This window comes from Bos grunniens, chromosome 24 (genome assembly GCF_055505025.1).
Source record: "Bos grunniens cultivar Pamir isolate PY7600 chromosome 24, Bosgru_T2T1.0, whole genome shotgun sequence".
NCBI lineage: Eukaryota > Metazoa > Chordata > Mammalia > Artiodactyla > Bovidae > Bos > Bos grunniens.
Window position 1 is genome coordinate 9,295,235 of NC_141188.1, and position 22,224 is coordinate 9,317,458.

The 22,224-nt window shown below is 39.1% G+C and overlaps 1 protein-coding gene across 2 annotated transcripts in view; it reads right to left on the reverse strand.

Annotated features, from left to right (window-relative positions):
• The window catches only part of DOK6 (docking protein 6), a 406,877-nt gene that overhangs the window by 255,254 nt on the left and 129,399 nt on the right, over positions 1-22,224 (reverse strand). For both annotated transcript variants that reach the window (XM_086372198.1, XM_086372199.1), the window contains exon 2: positions 12,642-12,749. In XM_086372198.1, the coding sequence (XP_086228324.1) occupies positions 12,642-12,749 (108 nt within the window). The remainder of the gene's footprint in view (positions 1-12,641; positions 12,750-22,224) is intronic.

The window sequence follows — 22,224 nt, forward strand, 5'->3', positions numbered from 1 at the left end:
ACACAGTTAAAAGCTTTGGCATAGTCAATAAAGCAGAAATAGACGTTTTTCTGGAACTCTTGCTTTATTGATGATCCAGTGGATGTTGGCAATTTGATCTCTGGATCCTCTGCCTTTTCTAAAACTAGCTTGAACATCTGGAAGTTCACGGTTCATGTATTGCTGAAGACTGGCTTGGAGAAATTTGGCCAGTCCTGTGGCCAGGACTGGAAAAGGTCATTTTTTTCTTTCTATCACACTAGAAAAACAAAAATAAGGAAGGAAGGAAAGGGAAGAGAGGGAGAGAGAGACAGAGGGAGGGAAATCCACTTTCCATAGAAAGTCAACTGAATGATACGTGAAATTCTAGCAGGTCAACTGCTATTAATTATATGACAGTTACAACTTCCCATGCTCTGAGTTAGTCTTTTGCTCAGCTCTCCATGGCCTAGTATGTGATATCTCCTAATATAGCTAGTGGGAACAATTATGTTTCTCTAGTAAAGGATACAGAGTGGGAAAGAGTATGATCACTGTTTTAATTGTTTAGTTGCTAAGCCATGTTCGACTTTCTGCAACCCCATGGACTGTAGACTCTGCTGTCCATGGGATTTCCCAGGCAAGAATACTGGAGTGGGTTGCCATTAGAGTGAAAGCAATATTCCAATTATTGTTCGAATGTGATTAAAGTGCATAAAATATCCAAGCTTGGGGATAATAATGGGTCTGACCTCGTGAGTTTACTTGCAAGGTAGAACTGGAATAAAAGAAAGCAAAGTTGACTTTTAGGTACACCTAAAAGTCGGGTGTACCAGCTTTAAGACTAGGAGAACTTCCTGGTAGCTCCAGGATTAGGACAATTCCCACTACACCAAGAAAACCTTTTTATGAAAGGGTAAAAGGATTAGTGGAAAAATAGTCTAGTGCAAATCTGATTAAATTTTCATTTTATAGTACCCGGATTTCTATGATTAACTTGTTTCAAAGGAAAACTAGGGGGAAAATAGTTGCATAACACTTAACAATCTCTCTCTTTTTTTCTCTCTTTGTCTCCAAATAAATGGGGGAAAAACATTAATTTCCCTGAATATTGTACATAAGGAATTCAATCACCTCTTCAGGATAGACACCAAATTATGTATAAAAATAATTTTGATTTCAAAATTAATTTTACACATAATTTAACAAATGCAATAATTATCATCAAAACAAGAATTTCACTGACTCTCAAAGCCTATGGTTCCCTAAACTAAGAATATGTTCTCTAAATAAAATCAGGTTAGAGGCTATTATTGGTTTGTAACTTAAGACTGTTTCACGGGCAATTAAAATTTTACCTTTTGTTATTGAAGTATTAGATGTAAAAAGGATTTATAATTTTTAAAATATTATATAAATTTGAAACAAATATTAAACACCATTATTTATAAAATACAAGATGCTGTATAGTTATTTATAGCAAGGTACAAAGTCATAATTCAAGAATAAAGTCTCACTGAAACATCCTTAAAATTCTAAGTTGTAAATAAATATGCATTCATTACTTGAAATATAATACATAACATTCCATTAATGATGCTGCTGCTAAGTCGCTTCAGTCGTGTCCGACTGTGCGACCCCATAGACGGCGGCCCACCAGGCTCCCCCGTCCCTGGGATTCTCCAGGCAAGAACACTGGAGTGGGTTGCCATTTCCTTCTCCAATGCATGAAAGGGAAAAGTGAAAGTGAAGTCGCTCAGTCGTGTCCGACTCTTCTCGACCCCATGGTCTGCAGCCTACCAGGCTCCTCTGTCCATGGGATTTTCCAGGCAAGAGGACTGGAGTGGGGTGCCATTGCCTTCTCCATCCATTAATGATAGAAAAACAATTTATCCTCAGTGAACATTATGCAATGACCATTTCTCCTGCTGCATCTGTCAGATATTACACAATTAAGTAGACTTTGTTAATGGGTAAAAAAGAGATTTTTAAAAACTCCAGATGCATTGATGATATTCTGAAATAATAATTAAGGGCATTGGATCTAAATCCATTATATATATGTAAAAATGCTTCAGAAATGATGGAAATAATGTCATAACTAAATCACACTGTTGAATATTCTTTCTCAAATTACTATCTGATTTACCATGGAAAATGGCTTGTTTGAAACTATAAATTACTTTATCATGCAAATTGGTCTCAGAATTTTTCTAAGGTTGGTATGAAAAATGTCCCTGGTTTCAAAGATGCAAAATCTGAGGCAGAAATGACTTGTACAACCATAACTGTTTTACATTTACACATCATCTTATATGAAATTGTCATCGCACTTTCTGAGCTATAATATTATTTGCATTTTACAGATAGGAAAGTGAGAGAAAGACATTGTTTAAACCACACTATGCTTTCCCCTGATGTAGTACCACTGTGGATGACACACAAGTGAGTAGTTTAAAAAAGTGAACAAAGACAGTAATTTTCCTAACATAAATCCTACTGCTGCATACTCTAAATCAAGCCCAGAATACTCTTACAGGTATTTTCTAAGAGTGTGATTCCTATTTCTCACTGAAGAGATGACTCTCATGGCCCAGTAGGTAATAAACAAATCCTGATGACTGAGTGGTTGCTTTTCTAAGACTTCCTTAAACCACACAGAACAATCATTACTGAAGATTTCTTAGATGCTGCAAAATTTCAACTGGCCTTGACTCAAATATTACCAAGATCAAGTCTAACTCTGCAAGTTCCCTATCATTTTGAGAGCACAACTTCACAAATTCTCTCCATCCAGAAGTCTTTACCCATGGCCTTTCTTGCTGATCTCCACCTCTGTCAGTCAAGTGCATCCAGCCTTGGGCATAGCCCCCCTTCATCTTACCCTACATCAAACCAACATTTTGCATTCCATTTCTATGAGTCTTCCCTGAATGACAAGCACTAGTGCTCAGATATTATGAGACAATTAATAAATGACCATGGATTAACTGTGACTGCCGCAGGAACCAAGGTGTGTGTCCACGGAAGCTTCTGTTCAAGAAACTGAGATGTCTTCAAAGTAAGGGATTATAGGAGGATGAATGAATGAATGAGTAAATACACAAGTGGATACAATGCCTTAACCCAAATAAGTGAATATCACTCTGGGAACTTCTGGTTTCAGGAGGATCCACACTGATGATTATTCTTCACATGGTGCCCGGGAGGTGCTCATCTAAGCATTAAGCCATTTCTTCATGGAATCAAAGTGAAAATCTTCAAGACACCACATTGTACACAGGGCTGCTTTCACATTTCCCGATGCTTTTGCTTCTAGCAAAGGGATATGCTCTATTTACAGATGGCTAGTCTTCATAAGGACATTTTCATCTTTTGCCCAGTTCTCTTGGATGTTTACATATAGTTAAATATTGACAACTCCAACAGGAATAAAGAGGATGGAATAAGATGATGTTTTCAATGTCAGGTTGTCGGGGATTTAGAAATAAGACTGGTCCCAAAACGAGCATTGCTTTTCTTGCATCACGTAGATTGGGAACTTTGCATAGGTCTATCTTCATTCATCCTTCTAAGGGACTTTATTTATATTTTCCTCCCCACAGACTGCACTCATATTTACTTTGTTAAAATTTCTATAAACTGTTTCTTTTTCATCTGCTTAGGAAATTAAGGAAAATTTATTAGCTGATTCTATGTAAATTGCTTTAGCTCAGTTTTCATTGAGGATAAATTTGTTTTGAATATCTGTTATGACAATTATATACAGCCACATTTTCAACCCTAATGCATTTTTAATAACTCGCTTCAGCAGCTAGTGATTTGAATTTCAAATTTCTTTCTACCAAGAAGTAAAAAAAAGTACATACCATCTTATGGCAGTTTCATATAAAAATTGATTTATGCTGCAAGATCTCTCTCACAGTAAACATATCAAATGTCTAAATGAGATCATTAATACTCATAAGCTCTAGAATATGTATGTTCCACATAGAGTATAGCATTAATTTAAACTTGGTGCAGAAATAATTGTATCTTTAGATTATTTTTCAGACGCCCCTCACTTAGGTTGGAAACATTTCATTTGATTTTTTAATTAATTTCTATCGAACATTACAGAGTATTTTAGAGCATATCAAAATAACTGACTAATCACAAGTGTAAGGTTTTTCAGTTCAGTTCAGTCACTCAGTCATGTCTGACTCTTTGCGACCCCATGAATCGCAGCACGCCAGGCCTCCCTGTCCATCACCAACTACCAGAGTTCACTCAGACTCACGTCCATCAAGTCAGTGATGCTATCCAGCCATCTCATCCTCTGTCGTCCACTTCTCCTCCTGCCTCCAATCCCTCCCAGCATCAGGGTCTTTTCCAATGAATCAACTCTTTGCATGAGGTGGCCAAAGTACTGGAGTTTCAGCTTTAGTATTTAAACATTAACAAATTGAACAATTTGGGAAATCCATAAAGGTCTATATCTTTAGGCCATCTTGAAAATGAAGTCTATTTTTTTTTTCCCCAGTTCTGGTGATCTGATAATTGGACTGACCATCAATGCTTGAGGGAAAACAAAGATTTTTAAATATGCCACATGTTTTCACACAGAGACCTTTCTTCATTGACCTATCGGAGGCTGTTGCTGTTGTTCAGTCTCTACGCTGTGCCCAACTCTTGGTGACCCCATGGACTGTAGGGCACCAGGTTCTTCTGTTCTCCACTGTCTCCCAGAGTTTGCTCAAATCCATGTTCCTTGAGTCAGCCATGCAATCTAACCATCTCATCCTCTGGGTTGTCTCCAATCTTTTGTCTCCCCTTTGTCTCCTCTTCAATCTTTCCCAGCATCAGGGTCTTTTCCAGTGAGTCGGTTCTTATCATCTCATGGCCAAAGTACTGGAGCTTCATCTTCAGCATCAGTTCTTCCAATGAACATTCAGAGTTAGGATGGACTGGTTTCATCTCCTTGCTGTCCAAGGGACTCTCAAGAGTCTTCTCCAGCATTAAAATTCCAGAAGACTTTAGAATTATCTCTTTAGAATTGTTACATTTTTCAGCTAGTAGTATATTTAAAGACTCTTGGTAATGACTATACATTTTATAAATAATACTGGTTAGGATTTTCATGTTTATTTTACTAGCAGTTTCTCATTTAAATGGGACTTTTCATAATATTCTAACATTCCTTGAATTAGCTGGGTTTTTTTTTTTCAGTCCAAGTTTCCACTTTTTGGTTTGTAACTCTAGATAAATTTATAATTGAAATATCTGTGAAATATCTTGATGTCGCCCTAAGGTTGGAACTAAGGTCAGTGTCTTTTAGAGAAAATGGTTTATTTTATACTGATAAGGGGCTTCCCTGATAGCTTAGTTGGTAAAGAATCTGCCTGCAATGCAGAAGACCCCAGTTCAATTTCTGGGTCAGGAAGATCAGGTGGAGAAGGGATTGGCTGCCCACTCCAGTATTCTTGGGCTCCCCTATGGCTCAGCTGGTGAAGAATCCTCCTGTAATGCAGGAGACCTGTGTTTGATCCCTGGGTTGGGAAGATCCCCTGGAGAAGGGAACAGCTACCCACTCCAGTATTCTGGCCTGGAGAATCCCATGGTCTGTATAGTCCATGGGGTCGCAAAGAGTCAGACACAACTGAGTGACTTTCACTTTCACTTCACTTCAAGGCTTTTCTCATCTTCATAAGAATTCTGTTCAGTTGATCTCTTGGGTAGTTTCACTATAATCTGGCTGCACTTCCAACTGTTTAATAGTAGATACCTGTCGTGTCCGACTCTTTGTGACCCTATGGACTGTAGCCTACCACGTTCCTCTGTCCATGGGATTTTCCAGGCAATAGTCCTGGAGTGGATTGCCGTTTCCTTCTCCAATATACCATATATAAATACCTCAAAATCTAACATGTGAACAATGACCTCTTCTTCACCCTGTCTCTGTGAACAGCACGGCCACCCATCCCTCATCCAGTTCCTGAAAGACATCAAGTCTCACTCCTCTCTCTTCTATTTCCCTGACATCCGATCAGTCACTAAATGTTTTTTCTTATTGCAGGTGCTTTACAGTGTTGTGTTAGCTCCTCCTGTGCAATGATGTGAATCAGGTATATGTAGATGTGTGCCCATCCCTCGTGGACCCCTCTCTGCTCCCCAGCCCTGCCCCCGGGTCACCCCGAGTGCGGCGCGGAGCTCCCTGTGTTGTGCGGCAGGTCCCCACTCTGTTTCACACGTGGCGGTGCATGCATGTCAGTGCCACTCTCCCAGTTCATCCCACCCTCCCCACCCTCTGATTTACATGCCCGTTGTCTACATTTGCATCTCTATTCCTGCCCTGGAAACAAGTTCATCTGTACCATTTTCTAGATTGCACAGATATGTACTAATATACGATATTTGTTTCTCTTTCTGACTTACTTCATCCTGTATGAGAGACACTAGGTCCATCCACATCTCCAGTAAGTCTTCCTAATTCTCCTTGACTGTACCTGGAAAATATCACCAAAATCTATCTCCTCTCCATTCACTTCACTTTTCTCCATTCAGGAGCATGTTGTCTATTTTGGGGAAATGACAATATTACAGCATTTAATTACATTGTTTCTCTGTGTATCTTCTATTAGCCTATCCATTTGACGTGATGTCACACAAACTTGTTTTTTTCTAAATACATATTTGATGATACGAAAAACCATTTAAAACCCTTCACAACTGCTCTGTTGCTTAAAGGACAAAGGTTAAAGTCACATGGAAGGCGTTTATGACCCCTCACTGACCCCATCCACGTCCTTCGAGCTTACCATCCATCCTCCTCTCAAGCTTTGCCAACACTAGATAGATTCCTCAGATTGTCTTCAACTCACCACACAGTGTGACTTATCAGTATGTTTATTCACCTTTTCTCCCATATAATGCATTCCTCTCCATTATTTTGCTTTGTTAAAAACAGAGCAATCTAAAGAAGCTCCTTGGAAAGTCCTGTCCTCCAGAGGTGACAGCTGTTCCCTTGTACTTTTATTACATTTCATCGTATTTCATTATAGTTAGCTATTTGTAACCTTACTTTCTCAGATTGTAAAAACTTTAGACAATAATGATAATAACTCAACATTTTCTGACTGCTCTAGCCTCAAGGAGTTCACAGGTAGTATCTTATTTATGGCTCAGCACTCATGGAGAAGGAGGGCAACTCTCCCTCCTGGGAAAAGAAGAGCATCTTATCTTCATCTTCTGAACTGCAGTGTCTACTTTGTCACTGGACATTGTTGTCTCACAGAACAATGTGTCTTGCTGTTGCTGCTCAGTCACTAAGTCGTGTCTGCCTCTTTGTGACAACAAGGACTGTAGCATGCCAGGCTGCCCTGTCTTTCACCGTCTCCCAGAGTTTGCTCAAATTCATGCCCATTGAGTCAGTGATGCTATCTGACCATCTCATTTTCTGCTGCCAGCTTCTATTGCCTTCAATCTTTCCCAACATCAGGGTCTTTTCCAATGAGTCAGCTCCTTCCATCAGGTGGCCAAAATATTTTACATATCTTATTAAAAGAGCACTTTATTTGTTATACTGAATTGGGTTTGATCATCACTTCCCAATATTCAGGGCAAGCCTCTTTTCTTTTGTAGCAGAATGGAAATTACTTTTATAGGCAAGATGCATCTGTACGTTCCTTATCTCATCCAATGAAAGCAACTATTTACATGGAAACTTTTTACTTTAACTTGAGCAACATCAGAGTTGCCTAAAGGGGATATAATTTTGATGGGTAGGTACAACTTTATCGTGTGTGAGTGATAAAGAATGGCAGTATTGAATAATAGAAGAGATGATCAATGAGACTTTAAATAATGCTAGCTGTATATTAAGAAAAAAAAAGAAGTAAAAATCAGTGTTATGGAGCTAGTTAAGACTGTAGGAAGAAGAAGAGAAGTAGTGAGGTTGACACAAATATTTTGGTTTGGATGCCTAAGAGACATTTCAAATTTAACATATACAAAGTGCAAAGCTTGTGATTTTTTTTTTTTACTCTAAGCCTATAATAAGATAGCCAGTCAAGCATTAGGCAAAACTTGCTAAAACAGTATTAAAATAAGAGAAGAGACCATTTATATATTTTCCTGAATACACCCTTTAAGATTTCTTATTACTGATGAATCATGACGAAATTGTTCTTCCATATCAAAACTGGTCTAACTTCATGGTATTACTTTGCAATCACCAAAGAAAAAATAAGATGAAATTTCTGAAAGGAAATTTAAATCACTAGGAAACAGAATTAGGCTTTCGAATGCTGTGAAGGATAAGTTGTAATAATAGAAAACTTTAATCTTCATAACACAGCCACCAGAAAAGTAAATTTTAGCTGTCACATACACTGAATCTAGTTATTAATGTGCGTTAGGAAGCTCCAAGCTACAGTCAGTGATATCTGTTTAGTTATTTATTAGAAGATGAACCATTCCTATTCTCACTGTGCTCCACAGGGTCTTTCGTGACTCAATTTTCACAGACTGGAGAAAGCTCACATACATAAATTGTGTTTGTTTTAAAAGCGTTAGTGATAATTTTCTAACATTAATTTTTATTTAACCCATTTATGTCTACAGTCATTTTCTTCTTTTTTTGTTAAAATGAAATCTTTCCGGTTCTGTTCAAGACCAAACCCTATCATTATACAAAGGAAACATCTAATCATCACATCTTTGGTCTACTAGATCATTCCCACTGGCATACAAGGATATTAAATACGTTTCATATTTTAAAAACATCTGTTACACACAGGCTCAATTTTACCGCAAAACATCTTGAAAATAATTGCCTGGGTCGCTGTCTGTTTCTTCCCCCTCAATCTCATGTAAGCTACTCCAAGTGAAATTAGTCCCATATTTCATTGAAAAAATTCTTGGCAAAGCCATTGAAGACCATGTTAAAAATCCACCAGTCCCTCTTCTGTCACCTTTCTCAATCTCTACAAGACACAGATGAACATTCGTTCAGAATTTTTTTAAAGTGTATGTTCAAATGTTTTTGGCACAGTTTTCTCTTAGTTTCCAATGGTCTACCCTTCAAGTTATTCTTCTGCGCTTACTGCCTGCTGTTCTCAGCTTTCTCTCCTGGACCCTCCACCTCTGCTAATCCTTTAAGTGTTGGAATGTTAATTATCTCCTTTTCCTTCATTTTCTCCTAATGACATTTTATCCAGTGCTCCAGAGTAAAGTACTATCAACATGCCAATGACAGTCAAATGAATAACTTTAACAGTGACATTTCTCCCACCCAAGCCCACATCTGTTTATCTAACTGATTACTTGACATATTAGTTTGAATACCTAATAAACATTTCAGATTTAATACATGCTAAGTGAAATCTTCTGATGTGTACTCAAAGGCTGCTCTTCTGTCTTCCTCATCGTCATAAAACGTACCATTCCTCATCTCTGTTGCTCAAGTACATGAGTCTAACCCTTCTTTTACACACTACATTTAATCCATAAGTACTTCCAGTCTGTTTTCACAAACTATACCCAAAAATTGTCCTTTAACCTCCAACTTCAATACTATCAAATTCATTGAAATTACCATCATATCTAGTCTAGATGAATAATGGCCAATATTTGCTAAATTAACCATATGATATCTTTGTCTAGTTTTGGATTTCAGTTTTGGTTTTATCAGTCTGATAAACTGAGTTTGAAAGGGTTTCCTCTTTATATTTTCCTTAAGAATTTATGTGGATTCTTTTTTCACTTTAAATATGTTATAGTATTAACAAGTGAAATGATATGGAGATCAAGTTTTTTTGGTAGGAATATTATTGAACTATAAGTTAAAAGTTTTTATTAGATCTTGAACTACTGAATAAGCCTGGGTGGTTTGTGTCTTTCGAGGAGTTTGTCTATTTCATTTAATTTGTCAAAAATTTTAAATCACATTTGCTCACAATATACTCTTATTATCCTTTTAATATTTGTAGAATTTGTAGTGGATAACCCCTCTACTCATCCCAGTCTTTGATTTTTTAAAATGTTTTTTTCTTGATAAATTTGGTTAACAGTTTATCAAGTAAATTTCTTTCTTTCTTTCTTTTTTTTTTTTAAGAAGCAGCTATGGACTTTCCTTCTTTTTTAAGGAAGCAGCTATAAAATTTCCTTATTATTACTTTGGTTTCTATTTCATTGATATTTTCTCCTCCATTTATTGTTTCTTTGTAATGTAGGAACTTACAGATATACATTTCCCTGTAATTACTCATGTAGTTCTATATTCCACACATGTTGATACTTGTATTTTATGATTTTTGAGTTTAGAATATTTGCTAATAGCCTCTGTGACTACTGCATTTCCTTTTTGATTATTACCCCTTGGAATATGTTAATTCCCAAATAATTAGAGATTACTTGATAACACCAACTTCTAATTTAAATTATTTATGGTCAGAGAACACACTCTTTATGACTTCAACTCTTTTCAATTTATTAAGACTTACTCATATTGAATTAAACTTATCTGCATATGTGTGTCTTTTTACTGGAATACAAACTCTTTCAGGGTACGTGTATCTCAGTATCCCCAGTGAAGAGCCCAGTGCAAGGTATAAATCAGATACCTTATCTCACTCTAAACTATTAACCCTAATAAGTGATTACAATACTGGAATATTGCCATTTGTCAAGTAGAAGACGGCGGAGTATGAGGATTCTCGATGCACTGGCTAGAGAGTGGGTAGCCAGGATACATCAATGACCAGCAGGCAAGTATTCTAACCAGAATCCAAAGAACATATACTATGCTCAGTCTTTGAAAATTTTACTCAAAAACTAAATGTCACAGACTTACCTGGCAGTTTCTTACTAAGTCAGGTTTAAAACTATTGCCACGATCTTTATCATCATACAAAATATCAACATGACTTCAGGCTACAAGTATCTTTTCCTCTAAAAATAGACATGTAATATAACGATTTTAAAATCCATGTACTCAAGAGAAAACCAAACTCCCATAAGCTTATAAGTGCTTTGGCAGGAACTTAAACTTGGATTCTCCAGTTGTAAATGTGTATTAATATATAGAATACCTCATAGAGAGTTAAAGAAGTTCACATTTTAAGCCTTATGATACAGGTTCAAGTCTAATACAAATGACTGCCAGCTATTTGTGTAATATAATTGGTTAGCACATGATTGCTGAGTAACCTATTTTTAATAGATTTTACTTTTTAGAGCAGTTTTATGTTCACTGCAATACTGAGCAGAAATTACAGAGATTTCCCTTTTATTGCCCACACCCATGTACACGTGGGCTTCCCAGGTGATGCAGGGGTAAAAAATCCATCTGTCAATGCGGGAGACACAAGAGATATGGGTTCAACCCCTGGGTCAGGAAGATCCCCTGGAGGAGTGCATGGCAACCCACTCCAGCATTCTTGTCTGGAGAGGACCATGGACAAAGGAGCCTGGAGGGCTACAGTCCACGAGGTCGCAAGAGTCAGATATGACTGAGCGCACACACACACACAGACAGCCTCTCCCATTAGTAACATCCGCACCAGATGGCACATTTGTTATAACTCATGAATGAATCTACTTTAATACAACATAATCACTGAAAGTTCATATTTTAGAGCAAGGTTCACTCTTGGTGTTGTGTATTTTATGGCTTTGGATAAATGTATAATGGCATACATTCACCGTTATAATAAAAGGGCAGTTTCACTCTACGTAAAACCTTTGTTGTTCAGTTGCTAAGCTGTGCCCAACTTTTGTGACCCCAAGGACTGTAGCAAGCCAGGGCTTCCCTGTCCTTCACAAAAAATCCTTGGTGCTATGCTTATGTAGCCCTGTCACCCTCCACATCCCTGGAACACACTCTATTTTTTAATAAAAGAAGAGATTAGAACTATATATCACATAAAATAAATTCCACAGACTCATTACCTTATTCAGGGTAACTTATTCCATGTTGCCGCATGAAGGAATTACAGTCTTTCCTGAGCTTATGCGGGCATTCTGTCAAAAGGCAACGCTGCTCCACAGTTCTGCATCCTGATCGTGAATCCTCCACCCTACTATCAAATACCTAACTCGTTTTGACATTATCACCAGAGATAACTTTCAGCAGTACATTCAGCATCATTCTATGGTGATTTCTTACATATTTTTAACTTTCAACTCATACTCACATATTTTTAGGAAATTGATATTTGACTCATAGGATTTATGCCACATCTCTGCATATCAGCATGCACAATGATCACTTTCTTGTTAAGCTGTAAACAGCAAGTGCTTTGTACATTAACAGTGTCATTAACACTGCTCACACCAGCCTCAAAAGTTTTATCTCCTCAACATTGCCCACAGTTAAAATCAAAGTAACAAATGCACAATTAACCTGAACAGAGGGAAACTGCCTACTCAGCACCTTGGGAAATGATCTGGTTGAGTTATGAGGCATCTCATTTTGCAAAGTAGCAATAAAAACGAGCCTTTCATTTTGCAGAGGTAACACTGGCATTTACAGTAGATGATTAAAATAAAGGAGAAAAATAACTTTTGCATTTTATCAGCACAGGGACATTTTATCCTAGCCATGCATTATGGCCTCTGCAGATTTTATCTATCAAAAGAAATGTCTCCACAGTTGTTGCCAAGGGTCCAGTTATTCCCCAGAGATTCTAGAGACCGTGACTTACCTTATGAAAGTTCCTGAAATATGCTGCCTTCTCATCGGGAAATTTTTCTAGCCTTCTGGGTCCTTTACTAGATGCCTTCTTGAAAACCAACCAGCATCGTCTGAAAATCTGAAAGGAAATAAAGGAATCTTATTCTCTCTCTTTTTACATGCATTTAGTAGCATCAGAGGTTTATCTATTCAGCTAAGCCAGTGGGAATAAATTGTTTTAAATGCACTTATTTTACAGAGAGAAAAAATTGGGATCATAGGCATGTTATTCTTTCAAATATCAGCAAAACTTAAAAAGAATATTAAATATAAAGTTGTATGTGAAAAAATTTTTTGTTGTGAGATTTTCAGTGCACTGGTTCCAATCCTCTTCAGTCTAATTAAATCATCTGGGTATCAACACCATATAAAATTATTACCATTCTAGTGACACACAATTCTGTTTTCCATGATAATAAAGTAACAATTTACTAACTTAAGTACTTTTATAATGCTCAATTTCCTATCTTTGGAGAGACATCACGTTTAAAAATTAACTTATCTTGTACTATTAATTTTTAAAAAACCTAAATGCTCATATATTACTTTGAAAATGAAAGAGAAATGTTTGTTATAATGGATACATCTGTTTCATCCTTTTATACTTTCATAGCAACTAGTATTAATTAAATTCTTATTGGTGGAACAAACATTTTAAAATAAATTTTAAATAAATTTAAAAATTTAGACACATTTAATCCTCATATTCGGGAGAAGGCAATGGCACCCCACTCCAGTACTGTTGCCTGGAAAATCCCATGGATGGAGGAGCCTGGTAGGCTGCAGTCCATGGGGTCGCTAAGAGTCAGACACGACTGAGCGACTTCACTTTCACTTTCTACTTTCATGCATTGGAGAAGGAAATGGCAACCCACTCCAGTGTTCTTGCCAGGAGAATCTCATGGACGGAGAAGCCTGGTAGGCTGCAGTCCATGGGGTCGCACAGAGTCGGACATGACTGAAGCAACTTAGCAACAGAAGCAGCAATCCTCATATTCACTATATGAGGTTGCCAGTACTTTAGGATAAAGATAATTAAAAAGTATCAGGATTTGAACATACATCTGTCTGTACAAACATCTCTTCAGCTTTAGTTAAACAAAAAAATAGGGCTATGTATTACACAAACACAGGCCCTTCTCTCTGGACTTCCTCCTGACTTACAGGACTGATTCTTAGACTATTAAGTCATGCCCACCTTATCACCCTCCCTCCACAGGCATGTTTAAGGCAAAGTAATTAAAAGAGTCTCCTTTTCAACAATGGAAGAGGTCCAGAAATACAAATTTCCTATTTCAAAGTTTTATAGAAATGCATATTTTTGCAGGAGTTAATATTCTCCATTGCTGGAAAATCAGATCACTCTATTTCTTTTCTATTTCTTTATTTAAACTGCAAAGTGGCTATGCATGTGCAGGTTAAGTAGCTTCAGTTGCGTTTGACTCTTTGCAACCCTATGGACTGTAGCCCTCCAGGCTCCTCTGTCCATGGGATTTTCCAGGCAAGAATACTGGGGTGGGTTGCCATGCCCTTCTCCAGGAGATCTGCCCGACCCAGGGATTGAACTGGCATCTCTTAGGTCTCCTATATTGGCAAGCAGGTTCTTCACCACTAGCACCATCTGGGAACTAATACAGGCCAGATACTGTAATTCCTCTGGAGTGTGCATTGTTTGTTTTCACTAGAAAACAGTCTTTACCCTGTTCAAAGGCACTCAGAACAGTCACATGAAGACCCTTTCATCATAAAAGCAGAATAAATAGAATAACGATTCAAATACACAATTTCACTTTATTCTTGCCAACTTTTCCGGCTCCTTCCTGGTGGCTCTGCAAAGCGAGTGAAGGGCAGCCCTGGACTTCCAGCACATCTGACCACATCTCTTCTCCACCTGGTGGAGATGTGTCTCCTCCCATCACAAGTCTCCTAAACCCTCACTGGAAACAAAGAGTTAGGCTTTCAGAGCTCCAGCTGTTCTTTCTACATGCTTGTGCTTCACAAGCAAAGTTCTAGTTATTTATTTGCGGACTCCTTATTAATCTCCATCCCAAAGTAAAACATTAAAAGATGTAATATAAATGTTGATAGTAATATGATGTCAGCATATGGTTTGTTGGATTCCTCAGCCCAATGTGATGGCTTGGAGGTGGGGCCCCAACGGGGGTAATTAGGATTAGAAGAGATCTTGAGGGTGGGGCCCTCAGGATGGGATTAGTGTCTTTATGGTTTATGTCCTTATGTAAAGAATCTGCCTGCAGGATACCACCTGCAGGGCAGGAGACTCAAGTTGGATACCTGGATCTGAAAGATTCCCTAGATAAGGAAATGGCAGCCCACTCCAGTATTCTTGCCTAGAAAATCCCATGGACAGAGGAGTCTGGCAGGCTACAGTCCATGGAGTTTCAAAGAGTAGGACATGACTGAGCAACAAGACCATCACCATCAAGACAAGACATCAGAGGGCATGCTCTCTCTCCATGCCTCCCAGAGAGGTCACGTGGGCATGTGGTGAGATGGTGGCTGTGAGCAAGCCAGGAAGAGGGCTCTCCCTAGAACCTTACCACACTGGCCCTTGATCTTGGACTTCTAGCCCCCAGAACTGTGAAAAAAATAAATGTTTGTTGTTTATGTCACTCAGTCTTCGGTATTGCATTATGGCAGCTCACAATGATTAAGACAGATACTTCTCCAGATTTTGTTTTATTGGCAGAGTAGCAGTCATAGTAGTATTGTGAAAGTGAAAAAGAGTTACATGAATCTGAGTAGAAATTTGAGAGATTGGAGGTATGTAAATAAACATATCACTTGCAAAGTGGGACATATATAGATTATCAGTATTTATCTCTTGATTATTTTTAGTGGATTGGGAATTCTAGTTGAGGTAGAAAGATCCTGTTTGAATGGAACTGAGACGTGAAACTCTGGTAATACAGTTTCTATTCTTTCCTACAGAAGAATTATTTCCCCTGTACCCTATGCACTTTATTGCTCAGAAACCATCAGTTCAGTTCAGTTCAGTTCAGTTCAGAAGCTCAGTCATGTCCGACTCTTTTCGACCCCATGAATCACAGCATGCCAGGCCTCCCTGTCCATCACCAACTCCCGGAGTTCACTCAGACTCACGTCCATTGAGTCAGTGATGCCATCCAGCCATCTCATCCTCTGTCGTCCCCTTTTCCTCCTGCCCCCAATTCCTCCCAGCATCAGGGTCTTTTCCAATGAGTCAACTCTTTGCATGAGGTGGCCAAAGTACTGGAGTTTCAGATTTAGTATCATTCCTTCCAAACAACTCCCAGGGCTGATCTCCTTCAGAATGGACTGGTTGGATCTCCTTGCAGTCCAAGGGACTCTCAAGAGTCTTCTCCAACACCACAATTCAAAAGCATCAATTCTTCAGCGCTCAGCCTTCTTCACAGTCCCGCTCTCACATCCATACATGACCACAGGAAAAACCATAGCCTTGACTAGACAGACCTTTGTTGGCAAAGTAATGTCTCTGCTTTTGAATATGCTATCTAGGTTGGTCATAACTTTCCTTTCAAGGAGTAAGCGTCTTTTAATTTCATGGCTGCAGTCACCATCTGCAGTGATTTTGGAGCCCCCAAAAAATAAAGTCTGACACTGATTCCACTGTTTCCCCAACTATTTCCCACGAAGTGATGGGACCGGATGCCATGATCTTTGTTTTCTGAATGTTGAGCTTTAAGCCAACTTTTTCACTCTCCACTTTCACTTTCATCAAGAGGCTTTTGAGTTCCTCTTCACTTTCTGCCATAAGGGTGGTGTCATCTGCATATCTGAGGTTATTGATATTTCTCCCAGCAATCTTGATTCCAGCTTGTGCTTCTTCCAGTCCAGCGTTTCTCATGCGCAGCCGGGAGGACCAACCCTACGCCCAAGGAGCTGTGGCTGCATGGGCACAGGAGGGCCTAGAGAAGCTATCCCATGTTGAAGGTCAGGAAAGGCGGCAGTGAGGAGATACTGCTCGTCCAAGGTAAGGAGCAGTGGCTGTGCTTTGCTGGAGCAGCCGTGAAGAGATACCCCCCGCCCAAGGTAAGAGAAACCCAGTAAGACGGTAGGTATTACAAGAGGGCATCAGAGGGCAGACACACTGAAACCATACTCACAGAAAACTAGTCAATCTAATCACACTAGGACCACAGCCTTGTCTAACTCAATGAAACTAAGCCATGCCCGTGGGGCCACCCAAGATGGGAGGGTCATGGTGGAGAAATCTGACAGAATGTGGTCCACTGGAGAAGGGAATGGCAAACCACTTCAGTATTCTTGCCTTGAGAACCCCATGAACAGTATGAAAAGGCAAAATGATAGAATACTGAAAGAGGAACTCCCCAGGTCAGTAGGTATCCAATATGCTACTGGAGATCAGTGGAGAAATAACTCCAGAAAGAATGAAGGGATGGAGCCAAAGCAAAAAGAATACCCAGCTATGGATGTGACTGGTGACAGAAGCAAGGTCTGATGCTGTAAAGAGCAATATTGCATAGGAACCTGGAATGTCAGGTCCATGAATCAAGGCAAATTGGAAGTGGTCAAACAAGAGATGGCAAGAGTGAATGTCGACATTCTAGGAATCAGTGAACTGAAATGGACTGGAATGGGTGAATTTAACTCAGATGACCATTCTGTCTACTACTGCAGGCAGGAATCCCTCAGAAGAAATGGAGTAGCCATCATGGTCAACAAAAGAGTCTGAAATGCAGTACTTGGATGCAATCTCAAAAACGACAGAATGATCTCTGTTCATTTTCAAGGCAAACCATTCAATACCACAGTAATCCAAGTCTATGCCCCAACCAGTAACCCTGAAGAAGCTGAAGTTGAATGTTTCTATGAAGACCTACAAGACCTTTTAGAAATAACACCCCAAAAAGATGTCCTTTATATTATAGGGGACTGGAATGCAAAAGTAGGAAGTCAAGAAACACCTGGAGTAACAGGCAAATTTGGCCTTGGAATACGGAATGAAGCAGGCCAAAGACTAATAGAGTTTTGCCAAGAAAATGCACTGGTCATAACAAACACCCTCTTCCAACAACACAAGAGAAGACTCTATACATGGACATCACCAGATGGTCAACACCGAAATCAGATTGATTATATTCTTTGCAGCCAAAGATGGAGAAGCTCTATACAGTCAACAAAAACCAGACCAGGAGCTGACTGTGGCTCGGATCATGAATTCCTTATTGCCAAATTCAGACTGGAATTGAAGAAAGTAGGGAAAACCACTAGACCATTCAGGTATGACCTAAATCAAGTCCCTTATGATTATACAGTGGAAGTGAGAAATAGATTTAAGGGACTAGATATGATAGATAGAGTGCCTGATGAACTATGGAATGAGGTTCAGGAACCATGGTGATGTTCAAATGAAGTCTTGTAATGTTCATGGTAATACACAAATACACTTACTGCAGTGTCCCAGCTATGGGACAACACTATTTTCTGCTAAAGAGAGAAATAAACATTGTCAGGAGGCATAAGTATTTCAATTTAGGCACTCGATATTGCTATAGAACAAATCTGATAACGGATAATAAGGGAAAATAGATTTGGTATTTTCGATAGTATCTTTTCTCTTTGCTATTACATTAACAGGCAACCACATATAAATAAAACTGATTGCTAAAGACCTGATGTAATAGACTGTTTACCAAGCAAAGGCCCTCAAGTTATTATTTCCTTGCTTTGGGATACTGCTAGATTTATAAAACACTAGCAAAAATGTAAAATATTTCACCCAACTTCTCCTAATATTAACATCCTCAATAAACATGATACATTTTTCTAAAACTGAGAAATAAACATTGGTAAAATGCTATTATCGAAAATATGGATTCTTTTCAGAAATCAGTTTTTTTCCACCAATGTCTTATTCCACTTTGGGTTCAGTCCAGGGTTTCCCTGGTGGCTCAAAGGTGAAGAATCTTCTTGCCAATGCAGAATACACAGGTTTGATCCCTGAGTCGGGAAGATCTCTGGAGAAGGAAATGGCAACCACTCCAGTATTCTTGCCTGGGAAATCCCATGGACAGTGGAGCCTATCCATGAGGTCTCAAAAGAGTCAGACATGACTTGGCGACTGGACACCAGCCAGGTGACCTGCTGCATTCAGTGTCCCGTCTCTGTGTGTGGACAGTGCTCCCGTGGCTGGCTCTTTGCAAACCCGTGGACCCTCCAGGCTCCTCTGTCCGTGGGATTCTCCAGGCAAGAATACTGGACTGGGTAGCCTACTCCAGGGGATCTTCCTGACCCAGGGATCGAACCTGTGTCTCTTGTGTCTCCCACATTGGCAGGCAGGTTCTTTACCACTGTGCCACCTGGACTTCCTGTCTCCTCCCTTGTCTCCTTAGTCTCCTCTGATCTTTGATAGTTTCTCAGCTTTTTTACTTTGTTATGGAAGACTACTGGTCAGGCATTTCACAAAAAGTTCCTCAATTTCTGTTTATCTCAATAAAATTATTTTTGAAATTTCAAAAGTCTAATGAAAATCTCACAATAAAGTGATTAAAATGAAATAATTTACTGGGAAAAATAGTACGAATTATAATGACTGTGGACTAGTTATATTTTGATGTTTATTTGATTTTTAAATTATTTAATAAGTGCTAATAAATGCAGAGGGTTTCATTTTTGGCTTTTATTGTCATGTTTTTTTCAAAACATTTTGCTCTGTGATGGGAGTCAGATAATAAAACGAGACTTGGTGCTTAGAATTTGTAAGTGCCATTCTGTGTCAATGTGAAGTCAAATTCAGCATGCATCAGCACTCTGAAAGCCACCTTCAGCCCAGAAACACGCAATTCATGGGAGTATGAGGAAATCACCTCTCTGTTCCTCTTTACTAAGCAGGATTTCAAAGTGTGCTGTGCTCTGCTTTAGTCCCTATAGCTGATGCATGATATGATTATGTTGGCAAAATTCTGGACATACGCAGCAAAAATGACTGCTTTAGTCCAGGAGGGCTGTAAGCTCTTGTGGCACAGTGGTAAAGAATCTGTCTGCAATGCAGGAGACCCGGGTTCCATCCCTGGGGTCGGCAAAATCCCCTGGAGAAGGAAATAGCAGCCCACTCTAGTAATCTTGCCTGGAGAATTCCATAGACAGAGAAGCCTGGCAGCCTACAGTCCATGGGGTCACAGAGTCAGACACGACTGAGCAACTAACACTTAGACCTCCAGGAAATCACTACTCTGAGAAGAAAAAATAAAGGAATAGGTCTTATTTTGCTTATTTTTCGAGTGCATGAAAGAGATCTACACCAATTAAATAGGTATTTTTATTTTTGTTCCATGAGACAGGACATACATCAGTGCCCTTCATTAGCAGCGTGTGGGCGGACAGACACTGCTTGGCTTTTCAAGGACATGCGAACATGCAGGGACCATTTGGCTGGTTATCGACAGGACTAATTGCCTGCAGGAAGATTCACCTTCTCACGAGTCCTGTCCCTTCTCTGAAGACATGCCTGCCATTGCTGTTTAAGATGCTGCTTCATTCTCTCCTGGTGAATTAACCCATATCACCTTCTCATTCAGAGCTGTCTCCTAAACATGTCAGTGGTCTCACCAAACAGGCTCCTGGATACCCTTCAGGTTTTCCTTCTAGAAAATTCCATGTTGCTGCTAGGAGTGCAGGAATCCCCAGGATGCAAAACTGCTCCACACCTCAGTTTTCTACCACATTAGCCAGCGAGCCAGCTTGCTATAGTCAAATACCCTCGGATTCTCTGCCACCTGATGAAAACCCTTTTAGCTCATAGCAATCTCTTTCTTTCATGCTGTCTCCTCTCCAAAGTGATTTTACACAAAGGGCATCCTTTTTCCATTTAAGACGCACTGTGATGTAGGCGGTTTGATTTCTTGGCTGGAGTTCCTAGCCATAACGATGCTATTTACCCAGAATCCATTCCTAAGATTTAACTTGACTAAAAATTGGATTTAATGGGCCTGTTCCATCACAAGATGGTGACCTAATGAACTCCACACTTCAGGTAGGATTTTGGTTAAAACACTTGGGAGAATTTTTCATTATACAAGTTGTCAAATGTGAGGGTCCATTGCCCTAAGTGGAGTGATATAAATTACATTTCTGGGGATTTCAGAGAATACAGAAGACAGTGGCATATCCAGAGCATCTTACATTTGTTTTCCCTTCTGAAAGCAAGATACTATATACATGATTACTTGGGCTATAGGATTCAATTGTTTACTTATAACTGCATATAAGATGAATACATCAAGACAACAAATAAACAACCAAATAAGTAAAGCCCATTCAGGAATAGTTACTGCAGGCTCATGCTATGAGTAAATTCAATTACGTAGTCCTGTGTCTTTGTCCTCCCACAAAACGTATATGGTACTATGAAAGACACACTGTGTTTTTGCAAAAACAGTTAATACACAGGATTAAGCTTAATGCACAGATGAGTTTAGCTTCAGCTATCTTTTCAGTAGGGATATGAACTTTCAATATTGACTTATATTTAATTGCTGTCAAATATATACCAATATTAGAATCAGTCTTAACCATTCATTCATTCAAAAAAATACTTGAGAGCTCTTTGTTCTCTGGATATAGTAGTAAAAAAAAAAATACAGATTAAAACAGTAACAGCAACCAAAAGCACAAAACTTTCCGCCCTTATGGAAACAGTTTCTGCCTCTTGGAACATCCATTCAACTGGGTAGCCAGAGGATGGTAGATAAATAAGTGCATTTGTAAATAGTATTTTTCAGTCGTGCTAAGTGCTATGGAGGGGTGGCGAGGGAAGGCTCACCCATGAGCCCACATTTCAGCAGTAGAGTAAGTGAGAGAAAGGGTGATGCAGACATTTGGGGAAAAGTGCTTCAGTAAGACAAAACTGCAAGAGCAAACGCCCTAATGAGGGAGTCTGCCTGAACCATTATTCCAAGAACTGCAAAGAGCCAGTGTGAAGGGCAGTGAACCACAGTAAGGATTGTAGGAAATTAAAAAATATGGGAGAACCAGGTCAGGAAAGATCTCGGCTTTAAGAATTCAATCAGACTCATCAACTCTTTCTCTAAGTTATAGCAGATGCTCTTAAACTGAAGTCTAAGCAAATTTAGGATTATAAATTAAACAAAAGTCACAAACAATGAAATTTAAAAAACAGAGGTACAGGGTCAGAAATCTTAGGCATTTCAGGTTGATTTCTTTTAAATGCCTAGATTTTTCAAGGCACATGTCATCTCTAAACTGCAAGACCTGCGGCTGTCAATCTGCAGTGTCTACAGTCCCGTGGCTTCTGGATGTCCAGAGAACAGACTACTAGAATCAAGTCAAGCCACTGTGAGTCCTCCTTTGTATACACTTGCAACTCTGGATATAGTTCACAGCCTACTGAGTTCCCTGAAACAAACGCAGTGGCTCTCTGATAAATGTAAACCCAAAGGGTTTTTCTCCACCTGTGAACTGATTAGAAATACTTAAGAATACAAAAGCAATGAAAAGAGGTGAGCCAAAGGTAACTTTAAAGGTATTATAGGGGAACCCTGGTGGCTCAG